The 18159-nt window shown below is 40.8% G+C and overlaps 1 protein-coding gene across 5 annotated transcripts in view; it reads left to right on the forward strand.

Annotated features, from left to right (window-relative positions):
* The first annotated feature begins 1791 nt into the window (after window positions 1-1791).
* ano1a (anoctamin 1, calcium activated chloride channel a) overlaps window positions 1792-18159 on the forward strand; it is an 88067-nt gene continuing 71699 nt past the window's right edge. For 2 of the 5 annotated variants that reach the window (XM_075464648.1, XM_075464810.1), the window contains exon 1: window positions 15789-16242. In XM_075464648.1, coding sequence (XP_075320763.1) covers window positions 16182-16242 — 61 coding nt within the window. In that variant the 5' untranslated portion in view covers window positions 15789-16181. Of the gene's footprint in view, window positions 1902-2240; window positions 2354-2421; window positions 2502-15788; window positions 16243-18159 lie in introns of those variants that run through there. The other 3 variants (XM_075464726.1, XM_075464998.1, XM_075464906.1) reach the window with 3 other exon arrangements.

Raw genomic sequence — 18159 nt, forward strand, 5'->3', positions numbered from 1 at the left:
TAGCAAAAGCTGCTTTTGAAAAGTGTGTGAAGCAGTAAACAGAGCAAACAGGCCAGCAGACTAGACTAAAATGGCACGTAGAGAGCACAGACATTTCCACTGATAGTGGGGATGGGGTTTAGTTGCTCTCTGAACTGCAGACTGACCCACACTACGTTTGTGAGTGTTTGCTCAGAATGCAGACAGTTAGGTAACAGAACACACCTATTCACACATGTTCACCCTCCCTTACAGAATCCCTTAGTTCCTTACATCTGACACTAAAATTCCACAGTCTACTGACACCCTCACACCAAGCAGCAACTGCCTCTGCTACAGGGAAATGAAAACAGTCAAAGCCCACACTTAGGGACACACAAACACGCACTTATAAGCAGAGCATGTTGTAAGATACAACATGCAACGTGTAGCTGCTGCTACAGTTTTTTCTTTGAGTTAACATTCAATCATTTAATATTAAACACACATTATCTTCTCATTGTGTGGTCAGTGGCCTGTTAACAGAAACATTGCGTAGTTATGATCCGGGATAGCAGTCATTTTAAAGTAAGGCCCATTTACTCCCTCCTTTTCCGTTATGAGGCCTATCTGAAAATTTGAAATTCGAAGATTTTCCACCGTTGCGAGGCTTTCAGTAAGCCTAGTTTGCTGTGAATTATTGTATTTTTGTCCCTTTGGATGAACTCACATTTGGTTTTGGATGAGGTGGGGGGTTCAGAGATGGAAAACTCTCTGGCTGTGTGCAAGCCCACACATGCCTGTTTAGGAATACTTGCATACTCTCGGTTTGTTTACCTGAAATCATGTTCGAGAGTTACATTTCACAAAGAAATCCAACAACGGCTAACTAACCAGTCAGCCTCAGTAAAGAACAAGTAACACCAATTTTGGAACTTACATGTTGTTTGAATGTTTTAGAGATGTTCTCTCCGGACTTCTGGGGCCCGTTGCACAAAAGTAGGATTTAGACATCCAGGATGAATTACTTAGCCAGGTTCAAGGAATCCAAAACATGGGCTCCCCCAGTGCCAGCTCTCATAGACTGGGACATTCCTGCCATCTTCCCGGATGACGACTGTGGTCGGCTGGTCAGAGACCAATATGTGTTAAATTATTTTAATTAATATTGCATGTTTATTTAAGTTGGGCCTGCAATGGCAGAGGAATTTTTGTTAGGTTTTTGTGCTGTATAGGCAAGGCAATTGTATTTGTATAGGCCATTTTTACAAACAGTTTGTCTCAAACTGCATGCTTTGATTCTGTGCTTTGTCTTGTAGAGCACTGTGTGACTTCAGTTTTGAAAGGAGCTGATGGTTTACTTGCTTTGATTCATCCTTGTTCAATAAAGGAACATCATGGTACTCTCTAATGTGTATTTATATTTATATGGTGATGTACTTTATGTGTAGTCTGTGGGAAACTAAATTATCTAGTGGTTCATCTAAAATCATCAGTTATCTATAATGATTGTAATTTATGGTCACAAATGTTTCAATAATGATAGCGGGTATAGTTAAATGTTTTAACAATATGTTCTAGGCAGTGGAATAAATATTGGTTTCCATTTGTGGCGACCGCTGACTGAGATAAGGAATGAGATTAAATAGATCCTGGAATTTAGCCTGGTCTGGAGCAGGCTAGCTTCACAGAATAAATCTCCATGGTAACTTAGGTCTGAACATATCCCACTTTTGTGCAACGGTCTTATAGCAGTCACATCTCTACACATTGTCACGTTGCACAACCCACCAATGACTTCACGTGCAGCTGCGGAATGGGAGGAGGGTCTTCACCTGGGGATACCTGAAGCACTTCCTTCTCCACCCTGGCAGAGAATAGGTTAATGGTGTTTACTGACCTGCAATCATTTTCAACCAAACGGCTGAACCTGAGAAGAAAAGGTAAATATCCGTCTGGCCCCATCCACACGTAGCCGGGTATCTGCTAAAACGAATATATTTTTCTACGTTTGGACCTGTCATCCACATGAAAACGCATCATAAACGAATATTTTTAAAAACTCCGGGCAAAGTGAAGATTTATGAAAACTCTGTTTATGCGTGTAGACAGAGATAACCGGAGTTTTGCATTTTCGAACGTCACAATACGCGCCAAAACAACAACAAATCTGCTTTAAAGTATAAAGTGCGACCTTTGTTTACTGAATAAGCATGGATGCCTTGAGAACTGTGGTGGTTATTATTGTGCAGGCGCTATTTACTGCCTTGATTTTACACGCCCAAGTCGTACTCCCAGAGGAATGGCGTGACAATTTCCGCATGTCCCGGTCCTCACTCCTGTCGCTGTCGGAATTATTACGTCCTCATATCAGTCCACTGTCATGCGATCACATGTAAGTCTGCTCAAAAAAGTTGCGTGCACACTTTATTATTTAACTGACGAGGGCAGATTACGCAAAACAGCAAATGCATTTGGGTTGTCAAGACAGGTGCAAACGCAGATGTTCGGTTATGTGTGGAAGGTGTTTTTTCGAAAACGAGGTAATGTGGATACAAATTATTTTAGAAACGGAGGGGGGGAAATATTCGGTTTTAAAAATACCCGGCTACGTGTGTACATAGCCCCTCCTCTTTTTAATTATCCTGCAAGCTACACATTTAAGTATCTCGTTCATTCTCGATTTAGTATTTGCTGCACTTTAGATAAAGCGCCTGTGATGGAGATTTCGATGAATAGGTCATTGTTAAAAACAACATTTTAACTCACTTAAACGCGACAGTGCGTCTCGACAGAGAGGGGTTATCCCCGTATAAGAGTGAAGTGTCCATGAGTTGCTCCACGATCTAGCCATGTGAACTGCTGTAGATAGGCAACCTCTCAGTAAACCGAGTTTAAAGGGGCACTAGGTAGCATTTTCACCTAAAATTATAGCCTTCAGGAGTTTAACAAAGGCTAAACAAGTCAATAGTAAGCGAATGAAGCCTGTCTCGCTCCCAACAGGGGTCTGTATGCTGAAAATCCCATATGTAACTTCGGCAGGAGCGACCCGCTTCTGAAGTGTCGTGATGCGCGAGAAGAGTCGTTTGTGTTTTCGGCACTTAGCTAGGTACTGAATGCTAGCTGTAGCTGTAGCTATGTGTTCGCTTGCGTTGAAGAGCCAACACCAAGCGTTTCATATTCTGCCTTTCACAGACTGAATATGAAACGTTCGATGTTGGCACTTCCCATCTTTGTGAAATTTCTCCAAGCGTGATCTTGTTCATCTACCATAGTGATCTGCGTTTTAGATCGTGAAGAGACAGGTGATGACGGTGCTCTAATTCCTCCTGAGTTCGAGACGTAGCCTAGCTTCAGAAATACACGGACTGACCTGATTAGAATAAGAATAGCGTTTTGATCCGAACAAGAATTGTTATCTACAAATGAAAATTGATTCATTTGTGATTGTAATCGGAATAGTGTAGAGCTAGTCTGCGTTTATTGCGGCGTGTGTTGGTAGTGCCTGGGCCATTTCAGAATTGCGGGTACATTTCGAGTTTTGACAAAAGTGAAAAAAAAGAAGGTTTTTTTCTGTATTTTTTTTTCAATTCTCAGAGAAAATACTTTATATTTTACACTTCCAGTATTTGCCAAGCTTAATCGTGTAAGATTTTTAATATTTTAACAGAGAATCACGGAACTAATCGTAAAATCGGTCAACTCTGTTATGGACAAAGTGGGTTGAATATTAATTATACTGAAATGCAATACATGTTAAAATGATCACTTCCCTGAGAGAACATTTGTCCCTATATCCATTAATTAAACCTTTAGCTTTCTAGGATAGATATTATTTTTTCAGAAGTCAAAACATTGAGACATTTCATTGAAAAGTTGCCAAGGGCGCTTACATTTTCTCATATTATAGCTTTAAAAATTAATCAAATGCTTAGAAATTTCATGTAATGAGAAAGTTAGGCATGACAAAGCTTCTGTTTTTTGTTGACAATAAAATGCATTTAATTGTCTTTTTTTTTTTTTTTTAAACCATTGGAGAAACAGAGTTGATGTGACTCGAACAGAGTTGACATAACAGAATTGACACATCTTGAACTTAGGTCCAAACACAGTAACATTGTAAATTTTAAAACTTGTCTTTCAAAAATGTGAAAACATCTTACATTAACTGGTCGACTGTATAAGAAAATCTATAAAGTTGTCAATTTCAAGTTGTTAATTTGTTTACTTTTTAAGTTGTCACTATCACAAAATCACAATATCATCCCCCTTCCCCCCCATTCCAAATAATCCTTAAAGTAATCCTTAAACCTAAAATGTACTGTATATTTTTTTCAGTGTAAAATCACTTGTAGGCCACCATCCTGTACATCTACAAATTCATTGTTTTGATCAATAATAACGCAAAAAAAGAACAAATGCACCCTCCCCTCAGTCCCTGGAAAAATTACTCAGCAATTTCAGACCATATTTCTTTGCCTATTTCAACATGGCGCGCTGTCACTTGGGTTGGTTGTGGGATGATTCTGAGGACATCATCAAAGGGATACCATAAAGTGTCCTCACGAATTGGCCAGTAGAACCTATTTTTCCCAGCCTTGTGCATGCATGTGACTTTTGCATGCGTCTCATTGACCTCAACAATGTTTCCAGGATAAACGTCATCGTCATATTTCATGACGCACCATTGTCCAATCATCATGTCTTTGCTCTCCCACTTGATTTCTGCTGTTTGCTGTTCTTCAGTGCAATCAGAGAGGACGGGCACGGGCCGTTCTTCAATGCTATCTGAGAGGACTGGCTGAACATGAAATTCAAATTTCTGCGAGTTGTAACATGTACACTCAAAAATCCCTCTAGTGGAGCAGGGACAGCTGACATCTCTGTAGATGACCTTTCCTGGTGATTCAGTGATCACTTGATGGAGGCGCATTGTGGATGGAACCACAGGGAGTTGTTTTGGCATCTTCTGCACTGCTTTGTTCACAGCCTCCTCCTCAATGTAGAACAGCTGTACAGAGGTCTGGGCCGTCGACAGACTGTCATACAGTTGCCTGGCATTTGGGATGTCTTTTCCTTCACTGACCAATCTGTCTGCTGTTCTTTTTAAGGCCCCACCCACTCCATCTGGAGCACCTTTCCCGTGCCCTGCTTCGAAGAAGCTCCACGTGCCCTTTTGGAAGCCCTGCTTGAACAGCTCTGTGCTAAACATATAAAAATTGCCCTTCTGGCGATATTGGGTGCATGGTCCATCACTAAAGAAATGAACCACATTGACTGATGGATAGTGTGTTTTCACATGATCTAACACAGGGGACATGTTGGAGCTATTTGTTATTTTGTATATTTGCCTCACTTATTAGTTAGTTATCTTTTGGGGGTTTAGTTTGGGGAATAAACCTTTTTTGGTTGTTTATGATATTTAGTATTGTTTGAGTTAATTTGGGTATTTAATTATGCTTTTATTCTGAAAGCACTGGGTAGCTGGGGCGCACTGGTGAGTTTACTTAGAAGAGCAGGCAATCACAGGTGAGCAGGCACCTGAGGGCAAATAGGTTTTTATCAGGGCAAGAGAGGCGGCAAAGGCCATTGTCATTTGTTTGTTTGCTTGTTTTGGAGAAATAAACCGAAAGAAACGTGGTTTTTTGCCTGGACAATGGATTCAATTACCTGCGTAAATTCACTCCCATGGTGTCTCAGTGGCCGTTTGATTTCATTTAGTTTATTATGGTTTTGACATCTTTTTTGTTTTTTTTGATTAACGACACAAGAGGACGAATAGCCACTACATAAAGTAAAAACCTACCCTAAAGTGAAGATTAGGAGGATGGAATCTCTGGAAGCTTGGATATTGGATTGATGGTAAATTAAAGAGGATTGCTGGATTGGAAAACGCGTCAGTTTTGGAAAGTCACTGGCCGACGGACATCGCACGAAACCACTCAACAGCATCGGTGAGCAACGGATTACAAGCAGGCTGTATTGGAAAACGGCTTAACTATTGGAGTGTTTGAATCATCGTTTCTTCTCACTGGATGTTTATTGGGATCTTTGGAAGTTTGGATGACGCGCGTGTGCTGAGCAATACTACTACTGTCACGGTAAACCACGCCTACTCTCATTCATAAAGTTATTTGATGCGGAGCCGTGTGTCACAAACGATATCCCTGTGTGTTATGAATAGTTCAACAAAGAGTGTGGAAATTAAAGAAGACTGAAAACTATTTGATGTGGAAAACATGTCTGAGGCTTCATCTAAAGCAAATGACGCTGTGTCCGTGCTCTCAAAACGGAGCGTCAAGTTTACCTCAAAAGGTCTGGAATTCTATGTAAAGACATGTCAAGAAAAAAGGTCTACGAAGTGCAAACAAGTAAAGAAGTGTATGGATAAAATACGCGATTTGATGGAATCCAATGACAATGTGAACTCAGTGCAAGCTCAGCTGAGCAAATGTATTAAGTGCTTTGAAGAAGCCAATGATATGCATGAAGCCATTTTGAATCTAAATTTGCCAGAGGATGAAGTTGAACGTCAAAATACGTATTTTCATGCAAAACGGTCTGTGTTTTCTGATTTCATTAAAAAGGTCAAATGTTGGTTGTCTGATGCTGGCCATCCATATGCTCAACCAAATGATGATGAACAACCTCCTGATAACTTAAGTGTGGCTTCTGATGAGATTAATCCCGAAGACAGTGTTTCAAACGTTTCAAGCCAAGAGGAGAAACGTTCCAGAGCACATTCTAAGTTATCCAAAGCATCATCTACATCATCTGCAAGAATAAAGACAGAAGCTGATAAAGCAGCACTTATAGAGCGCATGGCTGCATTAGACAGGAAACATGCATTGGAGGCAAAAGCGGAAAACCTCAGAAAGGAAAAAGAACTGTTCGCTCTGGAAACGGAACTTGCTGCCGCTAATGCAAAACTGAATGTGTTGGAAATCAATTCAAAATGTGGCTCTAAAGGATCGGACGCAATGAACTCATATTTCGACAGGAACTGGACTGATGCTCAGGGAACGCACCGGCTGAATCTACACGCAGATGACTTTGTTCCACAAAAGGATGCAGCAAATAACATTCAGAGGAAAGCTCACATTGAGGTTCAAGCTGTCACCGTCAGACCATCAATGACAACTAATACCCATGTGAATGTCAGACTCGGACGAGCAGCAACAACACAAACTGACACTGGCCCAATAATAAGTCAAACTCAAACAACACAAATGGTTCCTAACGCTCTGAATCGAGCCAGCAACAGGAACTCACGCAACGATATTATGGACATTATGCAAAGGCAGAATGACATCACTGCATTGTTGGTTCAGCAAAATTTGGCATCTGCTTTGCCAGTGAGAAATATTCCTGTTTTCGATGGTGACCCTCTTCAGTTCCAGTCTTTTATGAGATCCTTTGAAAACTGTGTAGAAGGAAAAACTAACAATTTCAGTGATTGCTTGTCATTTTTGGAACAGTACACCAGGGGGCAGCCAAGAGATCTTGTCAGGAGCTGTCAGCATCTACCCCCAAGCGTGGGTTATCAGAGAGCCAAATTCCTTCTTATGGAGCATTTTGGAAATGAGCATAAAATTTCTTCAGCCTACATTGAAAAAATTCTCAACTGGCCCCCCATTAAAGCAGAGGATGTACCAGCATTGCAATCATTTTCCCTGTTTCTTCGAGGTTGCTCCAATTTGACACAGCAGATAATCTACATGAAGGATTTGGACATGCCCTCCAATCTCAAACTTATTATGATGAAGCTTCCTTACAAGCTACGTGAGAAGTGGAGGAGTGTTGCATGTGATCTGCAGGAGCAAAATGGATGCAGAGTAATGTTCACTGACCTGGTGACTTTTGTGGAAAAACAAGCCAAAATAGTCTCTGATCCGCTCTTTGGTAATATTCAAGATCTGCCTCTTGTCAGCCGGAGCAAAGCCTCAAATGTCAGTTACACAAAGCAAAGAAGAAGTGGAAGCACTTTTGCCACCAGTGTCGCTACAGTGAAGGAAGGTGACAAAATCTACATGGACAGTAACATCAAGTCCTCCTCTGATCAAAGCCATCTCAAATGCTGTTTATTCTGCAAACTTAACAGTCACTCTCTGGATAAATGCTCACAGTTCAAGTTGAAGATGCATCGGGACAAGATAAATTTCATAAAGGAAAATGGAATTTGTTTTGGTTGCTTGAGAATTGGTCACACAAGCAAACATTGTAGAGGTCGTTTGGTTTGTATCGTGTGTGATCAGAAGCATCCATCAGTCCTTCACATTCAGGAAAAGGATAAAGCTACATCCTTTAAAGATGCACAAGCTACTGTGAGCCCCCCACAGAGTGTTTCTCCTGGGCTTTCGCAGACATGTGGAGCTATTGGGGCCGGTGATGAGGATGATGCTGTCTTCTCCATTGTCGCAGTACAGGTTAAATGCCACACAAGTGATGAGATTGTGCAAACATATGCTTTTCTGGATCCTGGGAGTTCAGGTACATTCTGCACCATCAGTCTGGCAAGGAGACTGGGCCTGAGAGGCAAACCAGCCAACATTTTATTGAGAACCATGGGTCAGAAGAAAATTGTGAGTACCACTGTATTGTCTGGTGTGGAAGTGTCTGGCATGGATGCAAATGATTTTATTGAGTTGCCAAGTGTTTTGACACAAGAGACCATGCCAGTGTCAAGATTGAACATTCCACAGCAAGAGGATATTGCAAAATGGTCTTATCTGAGGAGCATAAAACTTCACACCCTGGATGCAGAGGTTGATCTGCTCATTGGGACAGATGCTCCTAAGGTGATGGAACCCTGGGAACTGATTAACAGTCAGGAGGAAGGACCATACGCAGTCCGAACCAGAGTCGGCTGGGTAATCAATGGACCACTTCGTTGTGGAAACAGCTCTGTCGTCACGACTAATCATATCTCTGTGGAACATCTGGAGGAGATGCTTATTAGTCAATATAATCATGATTTCAGTGAAAAAACATCAGTGGAGCAATTGGAAATGTCAAGAGAGGACATTAAGTTCATGAAAACTATGGTAACTACAACAGAACTGGAAAAAAATGGCACAAACAGTCCTGCCTCGACAAGTGGAAATTATGATATTCCTGTTGGAGCTGGCAGCAAATACCAGCAGAAAAAAGCAAAGAAAAAGGCAAAGAAGCAAGCAAAGCATCAAAAAAGGCAGCAAAAGTTTGAGGGCAGAATGACTTTGGACAGTCTGACACCTCCAAGCAACAAAGATACTGAACATACAGATACTACTGCAGATACAAAGGACATGGAGAACACCAACAAGGAAACAGGAGCTGAAAATTCTCTTCAACAGAAACTTCAGAGCTTCAAAGCCACACTTCGAGGGAGGATTTTGACGCCAAAACTTGGAGAGCAGAAGATGGCAGATTTACCGGAGAAGATATTGTCATCAACGCTGATGCTACAGCTCCCAGAGGATCCTGGATGATGGGCCAAGTTCTGAGTACCAAGTCTGATGCCAGCGGCCTGTAACAAAGATCTGCCTGCTCCTGGAGGCCACAGTATAGGATCATGGACATTGGACATTATTCTTTCTTTCTCCCTGACTACTCTATCCTCTGTCTGTGTTTTTTGTTCACAGCATACCAGAAGAAGACAGAAGAATCCTCTTTGTAGAGTTTGGGAGAGATAAAGGGAATAGCTCCTTGTAAAAATTAATATAATTGTGAGTTTAAACTTTTCACAATTAGGGGCCGGAATGTTGGAGCTATTTGTTATTTTGTATATTTGCCTCACTTATTAGTTAGTTATCTTTTGGGGGTTTAGTTTGGGGAATAAACCTTTTTTGGTTGTTTATGATATTTAGTATTGTTTGAGTTAATTTGGGTATTTAATTATGCTTTTATTCTGAAAGCACTGGGTAGCTGGGGCGCACTGGTGAGTTTACTTAGAAGAGCAGGCAATCACAGGTGAGCAGGCACCTGAGGGCAAATAGGTTTTTATCAGGGCAAGAGAGGCGGCAAAGGCCATTGTCATTTGTTTGTTTGCTTGTTTTGGAGAAATAAACCGAAAGAAACGTGGTTTTTTGCCTGGACAATGGATTCAATTACCTGCGTAAATTCACTCCCATGGTGTCTCAGTGGCCGTTTGATTTCATTTAGTTTATTATGGTTTTGACATCTTTTTTGTTTTTTTGATTAACGACACAAGAGGACGAATAGCCACTACAGGACATGTGCGCCCATATGGCAGGTGGACTTTTCTCTTTAGATGCTGATATAGTGGTGAAGCACAAATGTTTCTCCTCTCCACCCACATGAAGGATTCCTGTATGCAGGGTTGCCTGCTGCTGAGAGGATGCAAAGTGAACAGCTTGTATCTCTGCAGACAATTTGCAAGCATAATTTTCGGAGAAATCGATGTGAATCAAACACTCCTCAGATGTCATACTTTTCTTGTGCTCACGGTAGTGGTTGTATTGCGTTTTTATATTGAACTGATGCCTTGTGAAGACTCTCAGCTGACTTTGGAACATGTCGATCATCTCTCCAAGAGAACTCTCAATCTCTTTTTTCACAGTCATTCGGACTGGTTGTGATTCTTTCTGACCTTCTTTCTCATTTTCTTTGTTTTTCTTCCTCCTTTCTCCCAGTTCAGTCTTCCACTGAACAAATTTTACTGAAGACTCAGCATCATAGCCTTGCTTGATGGGATAGGCGTTGTTTCTGCAGTTTGCACATTCACCGTACATGCATTCTTTGCCAAGTGGATTACAGCATACAGAGTTGGCAATGACTTCCAAGTCAGTCGTTTCCAGCAGTTTGAGTGTGTAAAGCTTTTCCACAAGAAAGGATAGGTTTTCATGCACTTTGCAGAGACAGGTTTCTCTGTCCGAAATGGACGGGTGCACAACCCAAAAAGGACGCATGCAGCAGAAAAGCATGTACGACAGCTGACTTGATTGGCATTCAAGAAGAAATTTGCGATGAAGATTTTTTAAGGTATCATTTAGAAACCTTTTTTGCATTTTCACTTTCTTTCTTGTTATTGTTTGCTTCTTTCCTGCAGTTAGGCGGCTGTTATCATCTCTCAAGAAAAACTTCTTCACCTCTGCTTGGAGCTTGCTTTGAGATGTCTGGTACCTACTTCTGTGAAATGACAATCCATGTTTGCTGATGTGACCACACTGCTTTCTTGAGAAACCAAACACGACCTGTGTAGTTTTCTGTAGCTTGTAGCGTTTGATTATCTTCCCTGACACAATTTGTGCTATGATCTGACGCTCTCTCTCCTTTTTGGTACTTTGGTAGTTTTGTCGGATAGTGCTGGTCAATGCATTATGAAACAATAGAGTTTTTCGAATCTCTACAGCGACTCTCCGATTTCCTATCTGTTTCCGAGTTTTGGCACAAGGGGATTCAGTTGCCTGTGATAATCTCTGGATGCGCTTCTTGTATTTTTGGACAGCAGTCGTTTTCTGTTCCAGTAAAATCTTCAATCTTTTGATTTCTCTGTATAATTTGGAGTTCTCTCGTCTTGTTCTTTTCCGTCCTGACGTCCTTTGTCTGTAATGATAACAAATACAATACATTATTTACCAAGTGAATTTAACTGCAAGTATATTTTATTATATTACATACTGCATCATATTGACACTTCTAATAATGAAAGAACAACACTTCTCTAAATCTATAGCAACCTACTGTACTGTAATATTACACTCATCGACTTGCTGTCACCTAACCATCCTAACCTGGATGTCCCTGGTTGAGGGTCTGGCTCAGGACTCTGCGGTGGTGTTTCTAATGGTCTCTGGTGTTGTTTCAAATTTCTTCCTTTTCTGCATCTTTGCTGAGCCTGTCTCCAATACTTTCTCTTCTGCCTCTTTTCCCTTTCAGTCAGAGTAGTCACTGTGCTGGTTGACCCTTCATCCCTCTTCTTCTTCCATCTCTCCCTGTCGTTTTTCAAATTCGCTGCCTTTCTAACAGGGTCAGCGTCTCTCCGTGCCCTGTACTGTCGTTGTCTTTCTGCTGCTGACACCATCTTGACTTACAACATTTTCATGACCTGGAAAGCGACATCACAAATCTTACCTTTACAGAAAAAATACCCAGAACTCTTGTATAAACTAAAGCAAAATGGTTACAAGTGACTGAAAACATGTGACTGTTATTCATTGTCAAACTCTGTTATCATTAAAATCTTGGCACATGCAACAGAGTTGACGATAACAGAGTTGACATTTAACACCATTTTGTATCTAACTCCATGTGCCATCTTAAAACCAGAAAACTCATGCCATGACTAAATCCACAATTTTATGAATTTCCATCATATATGTATATTTTTTTAAATGAAGAACAGATTCACTACAACATCATAGCAACAGATTTGACGGATAATTAATATACTCTTGGTGTATTCTCAACATTTAGCACAAATTATTGAGAGAGAAAGTTAAACATACCTTAGTTCCCTCCAAGGAAGTGAAGAAAAGGAAGTGACATCACTTGGTGCAGGTCACATGGTTTTATTTGAATGCTGTAGGTTTTTTTTATGCAGTTTTATGACAGACATAACAGAGTTGACAGAGCTTGGGGACAGGTAAATCATTTATTTTAAAAAATATCAAGATCAGCTCTATTAGAGGAAAATAACATTATGTGCAAGTGATTATATAAATATGTATAGATTTAGCATAAAAAAAATCAGCAAATTTTACTGAATTATTTAATGTTTATTGAAGTTGAACATGTGAATCTCTACCCGGGGACATGCATAATTGATGGTCTGGGAATCATTTAATGAATGTTTAACATATAAATTGTGCATAAAATGTACAACAAACATTGTTATTGGTGAACATAATGTTTATTTAGTTATAATATTGAGGGTAGATTCTGAAAAGATTTTTTTTTGAGAAAATAATGAAAGTTCTTTTGTTGGGACACCAAATGTACCCGCAATTCTGAAATGACCCGCCTGCGCGCATCTGTCTAAGATGTAACTTTTGTAAGTGTCTGCTAATACAAAGGAATCACTCCACGAATACACCATGATGAGGGAAGAATCCCATTCAAGATCAGCAACAGTCCATCCATACATCCATACATCCATCATCTGCCGCTTGTCCGGGGATCGGGTCGCGGGGACAGCAGCCTGAGCAGAGAAACCCAGACGAGCTGTCCCCGGCCACTTCCTCCAGCAACAGGATTATAGCATATTATCTTGAGTTCTCTCTACAGAAAATCTCTGATTATAGTATCTTACGTGGGCAGTCTACACTTGTGAATCAGATGACCTAACTGTACTGACTAAATAACACAACGGCAGCATTCGCCACGATGGTTAGTTAGTGGGTGTGTACAGGTGGGCATTTTTACGACAGTGTAGAATTTCAGTTTGACCAATAGAGATCGCTATACTGCCGCTAAACTACCTTGTATCCCTTTAAAGGTGGGGTAGGGGTTCTTTTTCTGGAGCATTTTTTTACATATTGCTTGAAATACTCTTCACAGCCCCATTGCAACCAATTAATTAAAAGTTTTGACACAAATATGAAAAGTTTTAGTGGCCTCTAGAACGTACAATCTAGGAAAAACACTATCCAATCATTGTGAACGGACCGTTCACAATGATTGGATTCTGATGCCGTCTATCAAACTGCAATCTGCTTGTTGTCAGAACAGCGCTCGTGCACCTTCGTGCTCGTGCGCGTTCATGTACTCTAGAGGCGTGCCTTCGGGGGGAAAGTGAAGAAAAGGGTTGGGACTTTTTACCTGTGTATTTTCAAAATGCAGCTTCGCTGGACTCAAAATCCAGGATCTCCTACCCTACCTTTAATCGTCTTTATTTATGTTTGGAAGATACATATCTTAAAAGCCCTTCTGAGAAATAGTGTTTTTTGTTTATTTGTTTTTTTTGGAAATAAGCAGATGCGAGGAATGATGTGATGCGTCAATTCAAGTCTCTCTGTCAAAGCATCTGGCGCGATTCATACAATACAGCTTGCGTAGTCTCTCCTGCGCGCTCCGGCATTTAGGCCAACCTCCCCGCCTGTAACAGCGCGCAGGCGGCGGTGGGAAGGGAATGATACCGCGTAGTGAGGAAAACATTTCTGTTTGTCATCGCGGTATTATGACGGTAGAATCGGAAAATGATGATTGGGATGCCAAACAATTCTCTAAAGCAGCCTTTTTAAAATCAGACAAGTGCTTCAGCCAAATGGCTCGCGCCCGTGCAAATTCGTCCGATGACGCTCGAGGTGTCACAGCTACGATGTGATCCGTCTCTGAAGTGGACCACCACCACGACAACATTGGCTTGTGTGCTCTAATCATCTCGCGCCTGTTAAGACCCCAGCGCGAGTGGGCGACACCAGCTGCCAGAGATGCTGTGCTGCGTTCAGGTCCCGTAGAAATTAAAACGCTTACAGGGCCCAGGCTCAGACGTTCATGCCTACTTCCAAAATGTTCCCCTTACATTACCCTAATGTTGTCCATTTTAAATGTTTGAACTGCAGTCTAATAGCTCTACAAAAAAGTCTTATCAATCTGCCAACAAGGGGAAGTGGCCTATGTACACATGTCTACTGATGGCCCAGCATTGCTGTGGACCACGGAACAACATTCCTTTATTTTATATTAATGCGTATCATGTCTTACAATTAGACATTGGAGTCAGCATAAATATTACAAATAGGGCTGTCATAAGGAGATGTAATTATGCCTATATCTTTTTTAAAAGAACCTTGAAACTGGTTAAACAACACTGTAGACTGTTATTTCCCAAATCTTTGCAGAAACACTTGTCTACTTCTGCATGAAAAACATCCCTCTGAAGATCCTCTTTAATGAACTATTACTCACAACCATCATTTTGTAGGTAAAATGATGCTTCATATGGCAAGGTCTTCAACTACATTTGACTTAAAAGTAGCTCTGCATGATGTGCAGTCGTCTAATTGCTGTATAGCCAGGGTCAGGAAAGGCAAATAACTCAAATGCATTATTCTAAAACTTTTTTGCTGCTTGATTAAAAAGGAAAACAGATCTTAATTTCCAAAATTAAACTATTCTCTCATGTCTTTAAAATGTATCCATATAACACAAAGCTGGTAGATAGTAGGCGTCGAGCAAATTCTGCATGTGCACAACGACATCAGTTACATGGCAACAAATGGTAATGGGCATTTCTGGGCAGTGCCTTGCAATTGATGCCACAACAAGATGCAATATGAATAATTTCTTAGATCACTTAAATCAGCAGCTAATGCAACATTAGCATCCAAGGCCCCAACAGTGACAAAATCAATAGAATAATAATAGTAATAGAAATAATAGATGACCATGACATGTTAGATCATTCATTTAAGCATGGATTGAAGTGTATAATCCATGAAAAACAACGCCATGGTCGTTGCATTAAAGTAGCTCACTCCCCTCTAAAATGAGTTCAGAAGAACGGTCGCATCTTCCACCACATGCCTCTGTATGCGGTGCACTTGCCAAAGAAAGCTATTCAAGTGTTATCAAGTTATTTTTTAATTTTTTTTCTAAAATGACCTTCTGGGAACCATGTGTTGCTGTCTGATCAATTTGGGGGCTGTATTCAAAAGCATTACTTTTACTCTTCTCTACAATGGATTTGTCAAGAATCAAGAGCGTTTTCAAATCGAAAAGAGTGAAAGAAGAATCTTTCAATTCGGGTGGGACCAGTGGGAGAAATTAGCAGGCAGCTATGAATAGTCTGAACGCGGAGTTAAGACGTTAGTAGGTAAACAGCCCACTCTCCCTTGTTTTCCCGTGAGTATTGAACGCAACACATTTCCAGACTCATTTCGGCACGATTCTCTCGGAGCTTCCCCGCGCGTTAACTTTACGCTGTGCTTAAGAGGATCGTGTCATTTTGACAGAAAGTGTCCACATACACGGACGACAGTTTTTTTTCTGGCTTATAGTTGCAGTCTATAATGCAGTCTAGTCGTGATTCACTGAGACCTCCAGGGGCTTCATAAGAGATAAACAGACGCTTCTATTGGAAAATTATTTGTTTTGAACCAATTCGACAGGAAACGGTTCCTCAGTGATCCACTTGTTTTCTGAAAGATGGAAAGCTCTCTGTCCAGCGTTTCCATGCAACAGCGCAGGCGGCTGTGAGGGTAGATGCTGCCGCAGGGAGCGACGGCTCTGTAGATCTGCCACGGGTCTCTGTAGGAACCCTCAGCGCCCTCGTAAACCCAATGGAGCGACAAGATGAGCCGGTCAGGGGCTTAGCCCAGCATGATCACGCTGAGGAGCTCGGTAAGACATTTGTTTCTAGTTGTTGCATGAAATGCAGGAACATGATGGGAATGATGTGCAGGTGCTGATGTGTTGAGGAGTAAAACAAAACAACAACTTACTTTTCTGTCAGACAGAGATGTCCTTAAAGCCCCTCTGGATGATTTAGGCACATGTGAACTGATGTAGTAGTAGTTTGGAGCCTTCACATCAGTAAGTATTTATGTATAACTATTTATAACACTAATGCTGAAGGTGTGTCTTCTTGGTTGTATACTTTTAATATATATGTATGATATGATACAGAATGCAATGAATGTACAATATCATAAATGATTCACCATTCAGTTCACTTGCTGGTGCTGAAATTATTTACTAGCTCACAACCTTAGTTTAAAGCATGTGTATACACAGTAGTACAGCATTACATTTTCAACAGGTTCGATTAAAAAAAAATGTGATTATATGAATAACATCTTTTAACTGAAGATTATCTACACAGATTCCCTCTAATATATTTATATATATTCGCCACTGGAGGGCTGCAGAATCAAGAATGGCACATGAAAGCCTCATCAACTCGTCAAGATGAATGAGCTTCACTCACTTGACAAATTTAGCTCCTTGTTTTGGTGGAAGCTCTGAAACTGTAGTGATTATTTTTTACTCTTATTGTAGTGGATCCATGATGCAAGTATTTCAGTAAATGGTAAATGGGCTATACTTGTAAAGTGCTTTTCTAGTTCAGATGACCACTCAAAATGCTTTTACACTACAACTACACACACACACACTCATAAAGCACGTCTTGGTCTACACAGGTTACACAGTACCTTTTTTCTGTATCATACACATACACACAGCATGCAAAGTGGGGTTCAGTGTCTTACCCAAGGACACCTTGACATTTAATCCGGGGAAGCCAGGATCAAACCACCAACTTTCTGATTGGCGGATGACCACTCTTCCTCCTGAGCTCACTGCCCCAAGTGCAGCTTGAAACATAAAGTACTCTTTAATCTTTTTCAGTTATAAATGGAACCCATGCAAAGAAAATGATTTGATAATTATTGCAGCAATGTGCTGATAGATTTAACGCAGACATTGTCTACTTTGTATATGGTGTACCATGCAGATGCTATCTCGAAGAAATGCAGAGGCAGTGATACTGAGCACACTCTTCTCTTATAAAACAAAAAAAACAAACATTTCTTTTTTTAACCAAAAACAAACACTTCTAGGCATTATTACAAATTGATATTTGTGAAGTTGATGGTTGATAAAATACACCTTTCAATCTGCTCTCAGAGGCATCACTGTTGCCATCACATCCAGACCAATGTTATTTCTTTAGTCTGTCTGCACTGTGTTCCTGCCCCTGCACATTGATGTCTGTTACATAGGCAACTTCAGCTTGCCAATGGAAAGTTTCAGCAGGTTGTGCAATTTCTGTCATTAGTGTGTGTTCCCAGTTCTCAAAGCAAAAAGCAGATTACACTTCCACCGTTTCGCATACTGGAGATGTTCTGTCTCTTTACTGGATTTCTCCGTCTAATTTTTGCTCATTACAGCTGGCTCTATAGAAACAGCCAGATAGATGTCAAAAAGACAGCCTTGTGTTGAAATGATTGGAAACAGGTACTGTGTGTATATGTTGATTTTGCAATAAAAAGTTTTAAATGTGTTCAAGACACATGCTGGGCACTGCCAAGACATTTGGCAGATGATGTCAAGTCTTGGGCTGGGTTCCATTGCTTTGGATAAAATACCTTTGCATACATGCAATGGACCCACCACCACCAATGTTGCTTCCCAGATTAGGGTAATGTTGAGGCAATGTCATCTGTTTACCTGAGAGGGAATGTGAAGTGCAGAGAAAGCAACTGATCAAACATTAAAGAAAAAGCACCGGTGGGGTTTGGGTGTCTGACCACATAT

The sequence above is a fragment of the Odontesthes bonariensis genome, chromosome 1 (genome assembly GCF_027942865.1).
Source record: "Odontesthes bonariensis isolate fOdoBon6 chromosome 1, fOdoBon6.hap1, whole genome shotgun sequence".
NCBI classification, from domain to species: Eukaryota; Metazoa; Chordata; class Actinopteri; order Atheriniformes; family Atherinopsidae; genus Odontesthes; species Odontesthes bonariensis.